The 20,416-nt window shown below is 44.3% G+C and overlaps 1 protein-coding gene across 1 annotated transcript in view; it reads left to right on the forward strand.

Moving 5' to 3' along the window:
* LOC137347668 (tetratricopeptide repeat protein 16-like) overlaps positions 1 to 20,416 on the forward strand; it is a 48,813-nt gene that overhangs the window by 15,630 nt on the left and 12,767 nt on the right. The window contains exons 5-9 of the mRNA XM_068012343.1: positions 1,317 to 1,460; positions 2,625 to 2,725; positions 6,556 to 6,685; positions 11,198 to 11,412; positions 14,763 to 15,010. Coding sequence (XP_067868444.1) covers positions 1,317 to 1,460; positions 2,625 to 2,725; positions 6,556 to 6,685; positions 11,198 to 11,412; positions 14,763 to 15,010 — 838 coding nt within the window. The remainder of the gene's footprint in view (positions 1 to 1,316; positions 1,461 to 2,624; positions 2,726 to 6,555; positions 6,686 to 11,197; positions 11,413 to 14,762; positions 15,011 to 20,416) is intronic.

Here is a 20,416-nt window from a genome sequence, read left to right on the forward strand (position 1 = left end):
ACCCAGCCATTCATGGATGCAGAGTTCAGACCCCTATCAGGTGAATTAACTCGGCTTCGCAAAGAACAGGAAAGTAGGACAGTACTTACCGATCTTCACAGGCTCCGAGGACTTTGGCCTGGGTGGTGCCGGGCTTTCTGGGACGCGGACGTGAAGACATGTGAGTGCCGCATGTCCAGCTGAAGATTGTAAACTGATGGTTGAATTGGACCAGGATGTATAATAATGTATGTAGAGAGGATGTTTGCATTGGTAAAGTTGGGTCCCGTCGCCGAGCAGTGTGGGGGGGCCACCACGGAGCTTCGCCGCCACTGGGAAAATCGGGCCCGGCAATCCCGGCGTTGGGCTTCGTGGTGGACCGCTGCCTCTGAAATCTTCCGTTCCTGCACCCCACCCCGCTCCCGCCACAGGGCCCGACATCGGGAGCTCAACAAAATTCAGCCCAGTCTGTACAAAGGTTTGGTTTTGGTGCAATAGTTGGCCTATTCTTATTTCACACTTCTCTCTCATTCTTTGTCATAATGTATGAAAATCCACAAGACTGCCAAAACAATAATATTTTAGAGATTTGACTAATAACATTAGGTATAGTGGCACAGCACATTGAAGCACCAAGATACATCTGCTTAGAGATTTACAGCACAGAAGGAGGCAATTCGATCAATAATGTCTGCATTAGCTGCATTAACTAATTTCACTGGCTTGTGTTCTCCCTCTACGATTAGTTGTAAAAATGTTATAAATCCAGTAAAACGAAGTTGACCACAAAGCTCCTAGAAGTGTTGAGAAGGTGCAAGGCCCATACTGGCCAAGGCCTATTACTCTGCTGTTCAAACTATGGCTGGAATCAACCTTGAAGAGAATGGCAATGATAAACAAACACTTACAGAATTAGGTCATGTACAGCTCTTTCCAACACCTGTATGAACCAGTCGTGCACTGTTTTGGCATAACTGGATTAACAAGTATATAATCCAGATCCACTTTTTCTGGAATTGTCCTATAATAAGGGAAGATACAGAATCTTCCAATGGAGACCAACAAATATTGCAATGCAAATTTCATTGTGATAATACGACTTACACAGAGTAAAATAGACGAGTGATATTTCTCCACAGGTATGTTTGTCTGCATTTGCCCTATTTTTTGACCAATTCAATTGGATGTACCAACACATGTGGGTTTTATTGTGAATTTTTAATAAAAATATTTACCACTTAAAGGAGTAACTGAAAAATATTTGTCTTAAGTCTACGGAATGCTACTTACTGCTTGTAGTTTGGAATCTAATTTTTAAAACCCCTTGCTCATTGCAGAAAGAGTTTTATTTGAGAAGGGCTGAGGCATATCTCTTGATTGGAGATTTCCAATCTTCCCTCGTCAACTACAGAATGGCCAGCACTTTGGATCCCTCAGATCATGACCTCTTGTCACAGATAGCGAACACCTTATACATCCAAGTGAGTATATCTATCTTATGTCTTATTTCATTTGCATGCTCATTCAATTTTTTTAATCCTATCAGTACAAATTCTAATAAAGAACTCAGGAGAAACATCAAAATAAAAGCAAAATACTGCAGACGCTGGAAATCTGAAATAATTTAGTTATTTTTTTCTTTTTTATATATTTATTTATGGGGTTTTTTGTGTTTATTTTATTTTATCTTAGTTTGTTCAGTTTGCTTACCCACTGCTTTTTTTCATGTGTTTGTACTTGCGGCTGTTCAGTTTTCAGTCCGTTAACACCCTATCTGTACTAATGCTTTGTCTTTCAACACACCATTAACATATTGTTTGCCTTTGCTCCATGACCTTCTGGTCAGCTATTCTGTGACCTTGTCCGATCTACACCTTCTCCTTTGTTATCTCTTGCCCCACCCCCGCTTTACTTACTTATAACCTTTCACATTTCTAATATTTGCCAGTTCTGATGAAGGGTCACTGACCTGAAACTCTGCTTCTCTCTCCACAGATGCTGCCAGACCTGCTGAGTATTTCCAGCATTTCTTGTTTTTATTTCAGGAGAAACATCATTGCTCAGAGAGCAGTTAGAATTTGGAACTCGCTGCCGCATTGAGTGGTTGAGGCAAATAGCGTAGATGCATTTAAGGGGAAGCTAGATAAGTCCATGAAGGAGAAAGGAATAGAAGGATATGCTGATAGGGTTAGATGAAGTAGGGTGGGAGGAAACTCATAAACACCGGTGTAGACCAATTGCTCCGAATGGCCTGTTTCTGCAATGTCGATACTAATCTAATTTTTAATAAATTTTATTCAACATAGTTTACTGACCTAGGAGCTGTGTCAAATCCCTCTGTTGTCAAATTATGAATAATATCATTAAATAAATGATCTCAGTCTTTAAGACATAATAAAATCAACATTTACATGGCTGATGGAATGATATTACATAGCTTATGAACCTATTCACTTTACCTTGCATATGTTATTATGACCAGCATAACAGTCGGACGTAGACATGTGAACTGTACCATCATTGATTGTAAGAATTAAATATGAAACTAAATTTAGGACTTTCTGTCCATTTTATTGTATGAGGTTCACTATTGGAGTTTTGTTCTGTCAGCATTACCTAGTTCTAATAGTATTTTTTTTCTGCAGGGTCAGTGTCTATTCGAAATGAAATTGTATGTGGATGCTTTAGAGGTTTTTGCACAAGCTTCAGAGATGATGCCTGAAAATCATCATTACCGCATGCGAAGGTGATTCATCATCTGCATTCTGCTCCAGTAATCATATTCAAGGTGTCTATGCTTCATTGCAAGCTGGCAGTATGCCAAAATCTAAGACAAAATGATAATACTTCCATAGTCGTATGGACATGACACAAAAAACTGACCACCTTAATGTCTTTATTAGCATAAGCCTAACATAGTGAATTGTTTTGTCACAGTTTTAAATACAGTTAACTGTTGCTAAATATGAAGTATGTCATGGCACATCATTGTATTGAGAAAAATACTGTTTCATATGTTCAGTAGAACAGTTAAGCATGTAGAGAAATATGGTGCAAGGTGTGAGGTCTTCCACAATGAGAGCACAAATCTTGCTTGGATAGCCGCAGTCTCCTGTGGCACTGGTCCTCTGACATGTCCAGGTAGCTCCATCTTCGACAGTAGATCCTATGCTGAGGGTATGGCCTCCATTGCCTTCCTGCCCCTCGTCCCTCTCCTCTGCCCTCCTCATGCCTGGGGCTCTGCCTCTGCTGCTGAGGATGTCCAATATCTGAAAATCGTGCTCCCATTACCAGCTGCTGCCTTTCCTGTGTTCTGCTGGACTCACAATAATCTCTGGAACCCTAACCCCCTCCTCTTATGCCCCCTTGATGCCAGGAGGATCATGACCCCCTGCACTGCCCGAACGTGTACAGACCACTGTCCCCTGTAAGCACCCGATGGCACCTGAGTGCCAATGGTTGAGTGCCCCTCTCAGCCATGCTCCCTTTTATGATGTTGCCGTCTCCATGCACCTGGTCTATCTCTGATCCAGTGTGCAACCTGTGCAGCCCACCAAAATCCCAATCTGGCCCTCAATGAACTGATAATGAGCTTCTTAACAACATGGGGCGGCACAGGGGCGCAGTGGATAGCACCGCAGCCTCATAGCTCCAGCGGCCCGGGTTCGATTCTGGGTACTGCCCGTGCGGAGTTTGCAAGTTCTCCCTGTGACCGCGTGGGTTTTCGCCGGGTGCTCCGTTTTCCTCCCACAGCCAAAGACTTGCAGGTTGATAGGTAAATTGGCCATTATAAATTGATCCTAGTACAGGTAGGTGGTAGGAGAATTGTGGGGATGTGAGAGGGTAATGGGATTAATGTAGGATTAGTATCAATGGGTGGTTGATGGTCGGCACAGACCCGGTGGGCCGAAGGGCCTGTTTCAGTGCTGTATCTCTAAATAAATAATAAATATTAATTGGCCTCATTCCCAAATTGGGCAAGTGGCCGGATCCCGCCTTACCTCGTCATGAGGAAAACTGCTGCCGGCAGGAACATTTACGGGAAGCAGGCCAGCGACGCTATTTTTAGCACCTGCCACCGCCATTCCCAACCCCATCGGGACCTAAAAATCCTGCCCCAGCTTTATCAAGAGTAATAATTAAATAATGGAAAAAATTAACACAGCACATTTGACTAGATTAATTTTCAATTCCTTGGTCAACAAAATAATAAAAGACCTGGCACTTCACTAACTCTTGTAATAACTGAAATTGAATTGAACTGGCCAGAAGCTGCTGAATACATTTCTGTGTATGGAGTGGTTACCCAGCACAATCAGATGAGTCTGGCTGACATGCCTGCAACAACACATCCCCCAGGCGGGCTGACAATTCACACTAAGAGCCTTAGTGAATAACTTCCCAAACAACGACAACTGCTGGGCACAGTGAGAATAAAGAGTTTATTAACATTTTGTAGCACGTTCTTACATATTTTAGTGCCTAATCTACACCCTCCAGTCTGAAAAACATCTGTTGACTACTACTCTGTGGTTTGTTGCCTTTAACCAATTTTGTATAGATGCTGTCACTGCCTCTTTAATCCCATGGGTTTCAAATTTTTCTAACAAGTCTATTATGTGGTACTTTATCAAATGCCTTTTGAAAGTCCATGTACACAGCATCAACCACACTACCTTCATAAACCTGTTCCGTTACTTTTCAGTTTACAGTGCTGTTTATGAAGATGGATGCTGAGGACAGAGGAGGTCAGGCTCTTAGAGAGCTTTGAGATATGGGTTTGGAGACATATGGAAGAAGCAAATGGATAGTTGAGAAAAGTAATGAGGAGGTGTTGGCAATGATACAAGAGAAACATAGTTTGATTGAAGTTATCAGGAAAAGGCAAATGATTTATACTGGGCATGTGATTAGAGAGGGTGGGATATCGAAAGAGGTGTTAGAAAGATGGATAGAAGGAAAATGTCAGGGAGGATTAGAAGGATGCTTCTGGACCATGTGAAGTATAGGAGATGGAGTGGAGAATTGAAGAGAGAATCACAAGATGGAGTGGTTTGGCGAATTGAGCCCGAATCTACCTTAGGCAGTCCACTGCTGATGATAATGTGAAATAAAGATTCCCCTAACATTAAATAGAACAGATTCCAATATGTCTCACAGGGTGAATTAGACATAACACTGAAAGCAGCTTCGTAATATAAATGGAGTTTAATATGCTTTTTTGTGTCTAAATTTCACAATAATAGATTTAGGTGAGAATGGGGAAGGTACATAACAGATGTACACTTAAGTTGAAACATTTCAGATACTTCACAGCATTTCAGGTAAGAAACCATTTGGCTATGTCCATTCTCTGGACTTCAATTAATTAAATAGTGGAGACCCACATATATACAACCTCCATAGCCATTCGTCCCCCCAAAATAAATTCTACCCATAAAAACATTGATCCTCATATTGTTGTAAAGCTTCTCCCACCTCGCCTCCCAATTTTATGTTGGACAGTATCCACAGATGTACATGCACTCCGTTCTTTCTCAGGACATTCCTATCTTCTTTTGCTCTGATCCACCATAACTGTACTATTTATATGGGAATTCTTACTCCAGTTGCAAGCGTGACTCCTACTGGTGATTTTAAATCTCCTCTCCCAAAATCTATCCTGCAGGGTGGTCTTCAATTTGAAATGAGTGGCAGTCTGGATGGGAATTAGGCGGGGTAGTATTCACTGAAATACCACTGTACAGAAGGAGAGGAGCAACAGCTAACAACAATAGTTTAGAGTAATGCACTAGAGTGGTGCAATTGCTGGGTCCAATAGTTCTTTGCTAGGAGGGAAACCTTAGGGAAAATTGACCTGCGCATCAAACGATCCCTCTATTTTTTTGCTTTGAGTAGAGGGATAAATTTCTATTTTTATATGAAAGCATATACAACATGTTAAGATACAGATCAATACACACAATGTTATAACTTTTTTTTGAGTTGGAGGTATGCCAACTCTGCACTATTATTTGTTTTTTTTCCTTCTTCCTTATTCCCCTTACCCTTCCTCAGGCACTGACTCAAGCCAAGGTACAGTTTCATGGGCACTGGCATCTCACAGAAGTGGATACTGCTCAAGTGTGAGTCCAGACATCAGTGATAGTTAGCAAGATAGTTGCCTGTTGGGATAATACAAGTATGCCATGTCCTGTCCTCACCCATTGTAAACACATGCACATAAATGTTATTTATTTAGAGATACAGCACTGAAACAGGCCCTTCGGCCCACCAAGTCTGTGCCGACCAACAACCACCCATTTATACTAACCCTGCAGTAATCCCATATTCCCTACCTACACTAGGGGGAATTTATAATGGCCAATTTACCTATCAACCTGCAAGTCTTTGGCTGTGGGAGGAAACCAGAGCACCGGGCGAAAACCCACGCGGTCACAGGGAGAACTTGCAAACTCCGCACAGGCAGTACCCAGAATCAAACCCGGGTCCCTGGAGCTGTGAGGCTGCGGTGCTAACCACTGCGCCACTGTGCCACATTGAGCAAAGTAAAAATTTATGTCCTTTGTTTGCCAGTGTTGCAGTCCTGGTTGCATTGGGAAGACTTGAAGATTCTCTCCAATTGGTCGACAATCAACTTGAGATTGTGAAGTCCAATCCAGAACTCTACGTCCTTAGGGCAAGACTGCATGACTACTTTTTACAAGTAAGTGTGCTGTACAACTTTTTACTGTTTTATGTTATTAGTCGAAGTTGCAGGGGTTTATTCTGTTTATTACATACAAAGCAGCTTTGCATTAAAGATCTGAACCTGAACCATTATAGTAAACAAACATTTGTGCTTACAAACCTATTTAGATTTTGTTTGTGTTCTTTCCATTTCTTCACCCAAACATGTTCAATGCACAATGAGCAAATTAAAAGAAGGGCTGATACTGCCACTCTGGGATCCTACCACACCTTCCAGTTGGCAGTCCTAGGAGATAACGGATGGGGTGAAAATTGATAGGCAGGATCTACTGGAAGGCTGGCTTTGCTTAGAGTGGATAAGTCTTCTGGTCCAGATGACTTGCATCCCAGCTCACTAAGCAAAGTGAGAGTGGAGATAGCAAAGGGCTTGCCATAAGCTTCCGATTGTCCCTAGATATAGGGCAGGTCCCAGAGGATTGGAAAGTGGCAAATGTGACACCCTTATTCAAGAAAGGGTGTAAGGACATTCCTAGTAACTACAGGTCAGTCAGTTTAACATAAATGGTGGGTAAGGTTTTAGAAACAATAATCAGGGGGAAAAATCAACAGACACTTGGAGAGGTTTGAGTTAATTAAGAATAGCCAGCACTGATTTGTAAAAGGCAGATCATGCTTGACTAACCTAATTGAATTTTTTGATGAAGTAACAGAAAAGGTTGATGAAGGGAATGCAATTGATGTTGTCGACATGGAAAATAAGAAAGTGCGTTTGACAAAGTACCACATAAAAGGTTGATTAACAAAATTGAGTCTCATGGAATAGGAGGGTCAGTGTCAGCTTGGATAAAAAAATTGACTTAAGGACAGAAAACAGCAAGTCGTGGTAAATGGTTATTTTTCGGATTGGAGAATGGTAGACACTGGTGTTTCCCAAGGGTCAGTGCAAGTTCCAGTGATTTTTTGATCTATATAAACGACTTGGATATTGGAATACAGAGTAAAATTTCAAAATTTGCTGGTGATACTGAACTTGCAGGTGTGGCAAACAGTGAAGTTGATACCAATCAACAGCAACAGGACATGGATTGGCTAGCAGAGTGGGCCGACAAGTGCCAGATGGAATTTAATACAGAGAAGTGTGTGCTGATGCATGTGGCAGAAGGTATAGGGAGAAGCCATGTAGACTTATTGGCACAGTTCTAAAGAGGGTGTAGGGACAGAGGGACCTTGGGGGTTTATGTGCACAGATCCTTGAAGGTGGCAGGACATATTGGGAGGGTAGTTAGCATAGCAGATGGGATCTTGGGCTTCACAAATCAAGGTATTGAGTACAAAAGCAGGGAAGTTATGCTGAAACTTTATAACACTGTGATTAGGCCACAACTAGAGTATTGCGTCCCGTTCTGGTCACCACACTTTAGGAAAGATGTGAGGGTCCTTGAGAGGGTGCAGAGGAGATTTACCAGAATAGTTCCAGGGATCAAGGATTTTAGTTACAAGGTTAGGTTGGAGAAGCTGAGGTTGTTCTCCTTGGAGCAAAGGAGATTGAGGGGGGATTTGATAGAAGTGTATAAGATTATGACAGGTTTAGATAAGGTAGACAAAGACAAGCTGTTCTCATTAGCTGATAGTACAAGGACTAGAGGTTTTAAGGTTTTGGGCAAGAGATGCAGGGGGCATGTGAGGAAAAACTTTTTTATGCAGTGAGTGGTAATGACCTGGAACTCGCTACCCACAAGGGTGGTGGAAATTGGATGGGCACTTGAGGAAGTAAACTTGCAGGGTTATGGGGACAGAGCAGGGAAATGGGACTGACTGGATTGCTCTACAGAGAGCCAGCATGGAATTGATGGGCTGAATGGCCTCTTTCTGTGCCATAATGACTCTATGAGCTGGAATTTGTGTAGGAGGCAGGGGGGTGGGGGGAGTGGGGGGGGGCCGGCACCAAAACAAAAAGGCAGGGGAAACCTCGCCTCTGCTTTTCCCTGCCACCCCCGGAGCGATCCTCCAGTATTTTTCTATCAATGTTTCACGAGCCAGGATCCCCGTGCCTTTAAAGACAAGGATCGCGCCTCCAAGAGCTGTCACCAATCAGAGGGCTGGCAGCTCGGCAGTATCGGCAGCACCATTGGGAGCGGTAGCCACTGCCGGTATTGCAGAGGCCCAGGCGCAGCGCTGGATCCCCAGACCAGAGGTAGGTGAGGCAGGGTCGCAGGGGCCAGTCCAGAAGGCTCCAGTGAGGCGGGGTGGGTGAGGGGGTGCTCATATATTACAGTGGGGATGGAGGAGGGACCACCCCCCAAGCCTGCAGGGAGGACATCTCATTTTACAAGGTGCCCTCCCCACATGGCAGAGCCCCTTCCCGCTCTGCTGTTGGTAAGATCCCGGCAGCGGCTGGAAGAGGCCCTTAATTGGCCATTAATAAGCCACTAAATGGCTCTATTGGCCTCTGGGCTGGAAGGCCGTCATTGGCCTATCGTGCCCCTGATAAGATCACTAGGCGACAGGGCCTGCCCCCCCACCCACCCCACCCATTGCAATTTTCCATGCGCCCCTCCTCCAGCCCTGCCTCAGAGGGGACCCATAAAATCCAGCCCTATGACTCCATGAGTCTATGACCAAAAAAAGTGTGTAGCTTTGAAAAAGAGTTAAAATTGAGTTATATGAAATCATTGAATAGTACAGCACAGAAGGAGGCCATTTGGCCCATCATGTCTGTGCTGAGCAATTCAGTTAGTTCCACTCCCTACTCTTTTCCATATCCTGCAATGTTTTTCTCCGTCAAGTATTTCTCCAATTCCCTTTTGAAAGTTACTATTGAATCTGAATCCACCAACCCATCAGGCAATGCATTCCAAATTCTAACCACTCATTGCGCTAAGAAGTTTTCCTTGTATCACCTCTGTTTCTTTTGCCAGTCACCTTAAATCTGTACCCTCTAGTTATTGTTTTACCCCGATTCATGATGATGCTGAAATGGGGGCTGGAATTTTCTGGGCCCTTTGGGGACAGCTGGGACGCAGGAAGGCTGGCAAATTGGCTCAGGAAACCATATTAGTGGGTTGAGGGGTGGTGGTTGCACTATGTCTTACTGCCGCCATTCAATTTTGCCACCAGCAGGAAAGTTGCTGGCTCGGACGCCCCCTCGCAAGACCAATTGAGCCACTTAAGTGGCCAATTAAGGACCATTTCACACATTTGTGGGCATTAGCATCGGGAGGGTCCACCACCACATGGGAAGACTGCCCAGTGAAATCATGGCCCACGGAGGGTCCGCCCGGTGACAATGGCCACTACCCCTCCGCCCCACCACCCTCTACCCCCAACCCAACTTACCTGTCTCCAAGGGTGCCCAGCTCTCTCCCTGCAACCGCAACCTCAGCTCTGGTCACTACTAGCCCTCTGATTGGGCCGGCAGCTCTTAGAGGGTCGCCTCCCGCTTTCAGCCCCAGCAGCAGGATATCTGCCGTCTGCAGAAAATTCAGATGGGGCTGCTGCAAGAAGCACCTCCTCAAAGCCTCTGACCAGCTGTCCTAAATCATGGAATAGAAGGAGATGGTCAGGTCTGCAGCATCAACGTGTGCTTTATTCCAACATGGCCGTGGGGAGAAGGTTGCAAATTTACTCCCACTTCCTTGAGTTGGCCACAGTTGCATTGCTGAGAAGGGTTCAGGATGACCTCCAAATAAGATGGAGTTAATTAGAGAAAGGTTGCCTCTTGAGTGTTTTTCAGCAGCTGGGACAGGGTGACAATGGTGGAAGCCTATCAGCAGGTCACTTGTTTGTCTTCTGAGCTACAGGTACTACATAACACAGAATGATCACAGTGGAGAAAGCAGAAAGATTTATTATCTTTGCCTTAAAAGAGAAGCAGAGACACCAGCAGATGATTGGATATCTTCCGTTGTAATATTTAAGATGTATCAACTTTAGTGTTAACAACAATAAAGATTAAATTATTTAGAATTTTCTGGTACTGACAGAAAATCAAGTAGGAAAAGCGGTGTATCACATTTGTAAGATCGTAGTAACCACCATGGAGCACAATTACTTGTTTGCTTGTGGGATAATCCTAATGACTTGCTGGTTTCTAAAATTCTGTAGCATTAGAGAATCAGGCGATTGTGATTTGATGAGAAGGCAGATGTATGGGATTCATTCTTTAATTGCATAGCCTTGTCCTTAAAATTATCATGTTTCCACCTGTGTATCCCACAGGTTAGAAACCACTTCTTCACACAAAGGGTGGTAGGAGTGATGATCTCTCTCCCACAAAAAAGTAGATGCTAGGTCAACTAATCATTTTAAATCTGAGATCAATAAATTTTTGCTAGCAATGGTGGATGGATGAAGTTAAGATCCAGATCACATTGAAAGGGGGAACAAGCTCAAGGGGCTGAATAGCTTACTCCTGTTTTAATGTAACCCCATGTATCCAGCCTGAATATAGAAATTGATGTACTCACTAGTATTGGATTGTGTTTATTGTGTCATTTATGTGATGTGATTTTTTTTCTCCCGTCGACAGATAGCTAATTGTTATCAAGATGTCAGTAGTGCCCTGGCTTTGGATCCATTCAATCAGGAGGCATTATCACTAATGGCTACACTGGCGGACAGAGCTGAAGAGGCAAAGGCACGAGCAGTAAATAAGGCTTTGATTGGCAACATGAATGGTGCACTGGACAGCATAAATGACGCTATAGACAATAATCCCAATGAAGTAGACTATTATGTCTTCAGGTACAACCAACAATAGTAAACAGGGAATTAGTTAAAGCACTGAGTTTATCTGTTCAATCATGTGTTAGAATAAGTTCAGACTATAAATTATACATCCATCATAATAGATCAATAAGACAGAATAGCAAATTTAGAAGAGTAAATGTGTTGCAATGGCTTGAATAGGAATGTTTATTATTTAATCTATTGTAATTTGCCATGACAAACATAAAGTATGTATTGATATATTTCCTCATATTTCATTGATTACTTGTCTGGATGTCCTTGAGAGAAGAAAATCTGCCATCCTTACCTGGTCTGGCCCACATGTGACTCCAGACCCACAGCAATGTGGTAGACTCCAAAATGGCCTAGCAAGCCACTCAGTTGTATCAAACCGCTACAAAGTCTAAGAAAAGGAATGAAACCAGATGGACCACCCAGCATCGACCGAGGCACTGGAAACGACAATGGTAAACCCAGCCCTGTCGACCCTGCAAAGTCCTCCTTACTAACATCTGGGGGCTTGTGCCAAAATTGGGAGAGCTGTCCCACAGACTAGTCAAGCAACAGCCTGACATAGTCATACTCATGGAATCATTCTTTGCAGACAATGTCCCAGACACACAATCACCACCCCTGGCTATGTCCTGTCCCACCGACAGGACAGACCCACCAGAGGTGGTGGAACAGTGTTATATAGTCGGGAGGGAGTTGCCCTGGGAGTCCTCAATGTTGATTCCGGACCCCATGCCATCTCATGGCATCAGGTCAAACATAGGCAAGGAAACCTCCAACTGATTACCACCTGCCGCACAGCACCCCACCACCCCCCGGCCTCGGGCTGATGAATCAGTGCTTCTCCATGTTGAACACCAGTTGGCAGAAGCACTGAGGGTAGCAAGGGCACATAATGTACTCTGGTGTGGGACTTCAATGTCCATCACCAACAGTGACTTGGTAGTACCACTACTGACTGAGCTGGCCGAGTCCTAAAGGACATCGCTGTTAGACTGGGTCTGTGGCATGTGGTAAGGGAACCAATAAGAGGGTACAACCTACTTGACCTCATCCCCATCAATCTACCTGTCGTAGATGCATCTGTCCAAGACAGTATTGGTAGGAGTGACCACTGCACAGTCCTTGTGGAGACGAAGTCCCGTCTTCACATTGAGGATACTCACCATCATGTTGTGTGGCACTACCATTGTGCTAAATGGGATAGATTTCGAACAGATCTAGCAACTCAAAACTGGGCATCCATGAGACGCTGTGGACCATCAGCAGCAGCATAATTGTATTCAACCACAATCTGTAACCTCATGGCCCTGTATATCCCCACTCTACTGTTATCATCAAGCCAGGAGACCAATTCTGGTTCAATGAAGAGTGCAGGAGAGCATGCCAGGTGCAGCACCAGGCATACCTAAAAATAAGATGTCAGTCTGGTGAAGCTACAACACAGGACTACTTGCATGCCAAACAGTAGAAGCAGCATACAATAGAAAGGGCTAAGAATCTCACAACCAACGGATCAGATCTAAGCTCTGCAGTCCTGCCACATCTCGTTATGAATGGTGGTGGACAATTAAACAACTGACAGGAGGAGGTGGCTCCACAAACATTCCCATCCTCAACAATGGGGGAGCCCAGCACATCAGTGCTAAAGACAAGGCTGAAGCATTTGCATCCATCTTCAGCCGGAAGTGCTGAGTCGATGACCCTTCTCGGCCTCCTCCTGAGGTCACCAGCATCACAGATGCCAGTCTTCAGCCAATCCGATTCACTCCACCTGATATCAGGAAATGGCTGAAGACACTGGATACTGCTAAGGCTATGGGCCCTGACAATATTCCAACAATAGTACTGAAGACTTGTGCTCCAGAACTTGCCACGCCCCCAGCCAAACTGTTCTAGGACCAAGGCTGTAATGAGGATGAGGTCAAGTAGGTTTTTCCCTCTTGTTCATTCCTTCACTACCTGCTGCAGTCCCAGTCTAGCAACTATGTCCTTTAGGACACGGCCAGCTCGGTCAGTAGTGGTACTACTGAGCCACTCATGGACATTGAAATCCCCCACCCAGAGTACATTTTGCGCCCTTGCCCCCTCAGTGCTTCCTCCAAGTGGTGTTCAACATGGAGAAGGACTGATTCATCAGCTGAGGGAGGGCGGTAGGTGGTAATCAGCAAGAGGTTTCCTTGCCCGTGTTTGGCCTGATGCCATGAGTCGTCATGGGGTCTGGAGTCGATGTTGAGGACTCCCAGGGTAACTCCTCCCGACTGTATACCACTGTGCTGCCACCTCTGGTGGGTCTGTCCTTCCGGTGGGACAGGACATACCCGGGGATGGTAATGGCAGTGTCTGGAACATTGTCTGTAAGGTATGATTCCATGAGTATGACCATGTCAGGCTGTTGCTTGACTAGTCTGTGGGACAGCTCTCCCAATTTTGGCACAAGCCCCCAGATGTTAGTAAGGAGGACTTTGCGGGGTTGACAGGGCTGGGTTTGCTATTGTCGTTTCCAATGCCTAGGTCGATGCTGGGTGGTCCATCTGGTTTCATTCCTTATCGGCTTTATAGCAGTTTTGTACAACTGAGTGGCTTGCTAGGCCATTTCGGAGGGCATTTAAGAGTCAACCATATTGCTGTGGGTCTGGAGTCACATGTAGGCCAGACCAGGTTTCCTTCCCTAAAGGGCATGAGTGAACCAGATGGGTTTTTACAGCAATTGACAATGGTTTCATGGTCATCATTCCAGATTTTTATTAATTGAATTGAATTAATTGAATTCAAATTCACCTTCTGCTGTGGTGGGATTCGAACCCATGTCCCCAGATGCAATACACTGCGTTTCTTGGTTACTAGTCCAGTGACAATACCACTACGCCACCGCCTCCCTAATACTTTTTCAAGTATTGCATGTAAAAATTACAATTCAGAAGTCAATATCCTTAATTCTCTGTATCCGTCTGCGTCTCTTTATCTTGTTTCTAGCAGTGTTGTAACTTGGGCTGCCTAGTGGTGATGCTTGATGGCCTTAGTCACAATTTTCACCAGTTCTTGGTTGCAATCCAAGCTTTAGTACACCAGTCCCTACTCCACTAACCTCACAGCAATTTCACATGGTATCTACCCTTTGGATCACCCCAACTTAGTGGAAATTATTGGAGTGCAGATTTATGGTAAGTTTTGTGCTGATATCAATTGGGAACTGGACTATAACTCAAACTCTTTATACTTAGAACATTGAGAGTAAGATTTCATCTCACATGCCCATACTAAATCAACAGTCTGGTTCTAGATTATTATTTGTCTTAAATTCCATCCTGGCACTGCACTGTTCTTAATTTTATTCCACTTTCAATCATCAGGGGGACCCTGTATAGAAGACTGAAGAATTTTAATGCTGCCATTGATGACTACCTCTTCGCCTTGGACATAATAAGCAATGCAGAGCAGAGTGACGCCTACCTGGAGACTCAGAAGCAACTCCTTCTGACGTACAATGACTTTGCAGTGCACTGCTACCACAAAGGGTTTATCGAGGAGGCAATTCTTCTCTTGAACCTGAGCATTAGGGGAGAGAAGCAGCAAAAGGGATTGTACATTAATCGAGGGGGTAAGGATTATTTCTGTTGCATTCCAGATGACACTTGTGCTAAGGGAGAGTATGGTTCACAGGGATCTATGTTTGCAGAGCTTCCATTAACTGCTTCAGAATATACCAGACCTTCCAATCAAGAAACAGAGTTAGGTGACAAAGCAAACTCTTGTTTGTCATCCTATTGTAAGGAGCTTGCTATTCCTGTTTGTGATTCTAGCAGTTTCTGGAAATAACAGAAACCAAACAACACTTCTGTCAAAATGTCAGTTTGTCGCTTTCAACTATTTTAGCATCTTCTGAAGACAGAGAACGTCAGTTGGCTTCATTTGAAAGGCTGCTACGACACAGATGTAAACAATTTAGCTAGTATGGTTTGATTTGTGAAAATGCAACAACATCTACAATATAACTAGCATACACAAAAATTTAAATAAAATATATTGACTATCACACAATTCTTCTTCTTCTTCTTTGGCCTCCTTGTCGCGAGAGACAATGGGTAAGCGCCTGGAGGTGGTCAGTGGTTTGTGGAGCAGCGCCTGGAGTGGCTATAAAGGCCAATTCTAGAGTGACAGACTCTTCCACAGGTGCTGCAGATAAAATTGGTTGTCAGGGCTGTTACACAGTTGGCTCTCCTCTTGCGCTTCCGTCTTTTTTCATGCCAACTGCTAAGTCTCTTTGACTCGCCAAACTTTAGCCCCGTCTTTATGGCTGCCCGCCAGCTCTGGCGATCACTGGCAACTGACTCCCACGACTTGTGATCAATGTCACAGGACTTCATGTCACGTTTGCAAACGTCTTTAAAGCGGAGACATGGACGGCCGGTGGGTCTGATACCAGTGTCGAGCTCGCTGTACAATGTGTCCTTGGGGATCCTGCCATCTTCCATGCGGCTCACATGGCCAAGCCATCTCAAGTGCCACTGGCTCAGTAGGGTGTATAAGCTGGGGATGTTGGCCGCCTCGAGGACTTCTGTGATGGAGATACGGTCCTGCCACCTGATGTCAAGGATTCTCCGGAGGCAGCGAAGATGGAATGAATTGAGACGTCGCTCTTGGCTGACATACGTTGTCCAGGCCTCGCTGCCGTAGAACAAGGTACTGAAGACACAGGCTTGATACACTCGGACTTTTGTGTTCTGTGTCAGTACACCATTTTCCCACACTCTCTTGGCCAGTCTGGACATAGCAGTGGAAGCCTTTCCCATGCGCTTGTTGATTTCTGCATTGAGAGACAGGTTACTGGTGATAGTTGAGCCTAGGTAGGTGAACTCTTGAACCACTTACAGAGCGTGGTCGCCGATATTGATGGATGGAGCATTTCTGACATCCTGTCCCATGATGTTCGTTTTCTTGAGGCTGATGGTTAGGTAAAATTCGTTGCAGGCAGCCGCAAACCTGTCGATGAGACTCTGCAGACACTCTTCAGTGTGAGATGTTAATGCAGCATTGTCAGCAAAGAGGAGTTCCCTGATGAGGATTTTCCATACTTTGGTCTTCACTCTTCGACGGGCAAGGTTGAACAACCTGAAACCTGATCTTGTGTGGAGGAAAATTCCTTCTTCTGAAGACTTGAACGTATGTGAGAGCAGCAGGGAGAAGACGATCCCAAACAGTGTGGGTGCGAAAACACAACCCTGTTTCACGCCACTCAGGATAGGAAAGGAGTCTGATGAGGCACCGCTATGCTGAATTGTGCCTTTCATATTGTCATGGAATGAGGTGATGATATTTAGTAGCTTTGGTGGACATCCAATCTTTTCTAGTAGTTTGAAGAGACCATGTCTGCTGACGAGGTCAAAGGCTTTTGTGAGATTAATGAAAGCAACATAGAGGGGCATCTGTTGTTCACGGCATTTCTCCTGTAGCTGACGAAGGGAGAACAGCATGTCAATGGTCGATCTCTCTGCTCGAAAGCCCCACTGTGCCTGAGGGTAGACACGCTCGGCCAGCTTCTGGAGCCTGTTTAAAGCGACTCGAGCAAAGACTTTCCCCACTATGCTGAGCAGGGAGATTCCACGGTAGTTGTTGCAGTCACCGCGGTCACCTTTGTTCTTATAGAGGGTGATGATATTGGCATCGCGCATGTCCTGTGGTACTGCTTCCTCGTCCTATCACACAATTACTCTCTAAGTAATAGAGGACCTACAATGAACAGGGGAGATAGAGAGAAAACAGGGAATTATAGACCAGTCAGCCTGACGTCGGTAGTGGGGAAAATTCTAGAGTCCATTATCAAAGATTTTATAGCAGAGCACTTAGCCAACAGTGGTAGAATCGGGCAGAGTCAGCATGGATTTACGAAAGGGAAATCATGCTTGACAAATCTACTCGAATTCTTCGAGGATGTAACTAGTAGAGTTGATGACGGGGAGCCAGTGAATGTGGTTTATTTGGGCTTTCAGAAGGCTTTCAACAAAATCCCACATAAGAGATTAGCATGTAAAATTAAAGCGCATGGGATTGGGGGTAGTGTATTGCGATGGATAGAAAACTGGTTGGCGGACAGGAAACAAAGAGTAGGGATAAATGGGTCTTTTTCCGAATGGCAGGCAGTGACTAGTGGGGTACCACAGGGATCGGTGCTAGGACCCCAGCTATTCGCAATATACATTAATGATTTGGATGAGGGAACTAAATGTAATCTCTCCAAATTTGCAGATGACACAAAACTGGGTGGAGGGTGAGTTGTGAGGAGGATGCAGAGCGGCTTCAGGGTGATTTGGACAAGTTGAGTGAGTGGGCTAATGCATGGCAGATGCAGTATAATGTGGATAAATGTGAGGTTATCCCCTTTGGTAGCAAAAACAGGAAGGCAGATTATTATCTGAACAGCTATAAACTGAGAGAGGGGAATATGCAGCGAGACCTGGGTGTTCTTGTACACCAGTCACTGAAGGTAAGCATGCAGGTGCAACAGGCGGTAAAAAAGGCAAATGGTATGTTGGCCTTCATAGCGAGAGGATTCGAGTACAGGAGCAAGGATGTCTTGCTGCAGTTATACAGGGCCTTGGTGAGGCCACACTTGGAATATTGTGTGCAGTTTTGGTCTCCTTATCTGAGGAAGGATGTTCTTGTTATAGAGGGAGTGCAGTGAAAGTTTACCAGACTGATTACTGGGATGGTGGGACTGACGTATGAGGAGAGATTGAGTCGGTTAGGATTATATTTGCTGGAGTTCAGAAGAGTGAGGGGGGATCTCATAGAAACCTATAAAATTCTAACAGGACTTGACAGGGTAGATGCAGGAAAGATGTTCCCGATGGTGGGGGAGTCCAGAACCAGGGGTCATAGTCTAAGGATACGGGGTAAACCTTTCAGGACTGAGATGAGGAGAAATCTATTCACCCAGGGAGTGGTGAGCGTATGGAATTCGCTACCACAGAAAGCAGTTGAGGCCAAAACATTGTATGTTTTCAAGAAGGAGTTAGATATAGCTCTTGGGTCCAAAGGGATCAAAGGGTATGGGGCGAAAGCGGGAACAGGCTACTGACTTGGATGATCAGCCATGATCATAATGAATAGCGGAGCAGGCTCAAAGGGCCGAATGGCCTACTCCTGCTCCTACTTTCTATGTTTCTAGGGCACTAAGTATTTGTTGAATTTCCTTTCATCAATTAAAAGTCCACCAGGCCATGTTCATGATACTCATAACAATTCTTTACATTTGACCCAAGTAACTACCAATATATTGAATTTCTGTAGCCTTGCATTTTTAGAATATGTTTGGAGATTTCATGTGTATTTGCTCAGACAGCATATCATGATTTCAAGGCAGTGATTAAACACAAAATAATGGAGTCCTGAGGATAACAGCAAATCCAACCAAGAGATCTGGATGATACAAATGTAAATGTGAAGCATGAGTGAATTCTAAGCATCTGTATCCCAAGCTTAGATTACAGATTTAAATTGTTCTCACAGATATACTTTTAGCAGTTTCACATAATAATAATGTGTATGTGATACATGTTTTATACAGAGAGCATGTTCTTTCATACTGTAAAGAGATTTATTAACTTGCTACTTGGAAACAAAAATAGAAGATAGTCTTTCCTATAAAAGCCTAGCCTTATTCTTGCCCTATTTGTGCATGTCACCCTTTAACTTCTTGTCATAACATTGAGCCCCAGCTCCGGCCCTCTCCATTAACTAAATTATTGTCTACCAGACCCTTACCTGCCAGTCCACCTACCCACAAATGAGTTTAACATGTTCCTAGAACCCTCCCACACACTTAGTGAGATTGGTGGAGCTCCCAATACCCCACCCATATTAATTATAGGACCCTCCCCACGAGGTGAGAATTTACTTGCCTACACTCTGAGATAGTTTCTCTGCAATTTCTCCCTCCTTCCCCTCCATGATCATCTTTTGCTCCTGTCCCCTAGCTATCTCATGTCTTTCACCCTCTGAAGTGGACCAGGAGGAAGGTGACAAGATAGTAGATTGGGGAGATAGATATTAGATTACATTTAATGCAGAGAAATGTGAGCTGTTACATTTTGGAAGGAGGAATAAGGAGAGAAAATAAATATACACTAAATGGTAAAACATTAAAAGTAGCAGAGGAGACTTAAGGGTTCAGATAACAGTTCTTTAAAAGTGGAAGGACACATTGGTAAAACTAAACAAAAGCATATGGGATCCTATGTTTTATAAATAGGCATGTAGATTACAAAAGCAAAAAGGTAATAATTCTATACAAATCACTGGCTACGCTATAGTTTTGGTTGCCTTTCTGTATGAAGAATATCAAATCCTTGGAGAAAGTACAGCAGGAGATTCACTAAGTTGGTAACTGGGGATGAGAATCTTTAATTATGAGGCAGCTGGGGTTCTTTTCATTAGCATGGACAAGGTTTGGAGAGATCAGATGGAGGTGTTCAAAATTATGAAGGGTTTTTCCAAGATAAGCAGGACAAACTTGTTTGGCTATTTGAAGAAGAGAAATTGAAAAGGCTATGGGGCAACGTAATTAAGTGGACTGTTCCTTCAATGTCTAGCACAAATGTGATAAGCTGAATAGCCTCATCCTGTGCTGCAAAATTCTATAATTCTAAAACTATCAATATCCTGGGGGTTACGATTGACCAGAAATTTAACTGGAACAGCCATATCAATACCATGGCTACAAGTGCAGTTCAGAGGCTAGGAATTCTACAGCGGGTAACTCACCTCCTGACTCCCCAAAGACTGTCCACCAGCTACAAGGCACAAGTCAAGAGTGCGATGGAATACTCTCCACTTGCCTGGATGTGTGTAGCTCCAACAACACTCAAGAAGCTCAACACCATTCAGGACAAAGCAGCCCACTTGATCACCCCATCCACCACCTTCAACATTCACTCCCTCCACCAATGGCACATAGTGGCAGCAGTGTGTACCATCTACAAGCTGGACGGCAGCTACTTATCAAGGC

Source organism: Heterodontus francisci, chromosome 32, assembly GCF_036365525.1.
Source record: "Heterodontus francisci isolate sHetFra1 chromosome 32, sHetFra1.hap1, whole genome shotgun sequence".
NCBI lineage: Eukaryota > Metazoa > Chordata > Chondrichthyes > Heterodontiformes > Heterodontidae > Heterodontus > Heterodontus francisci.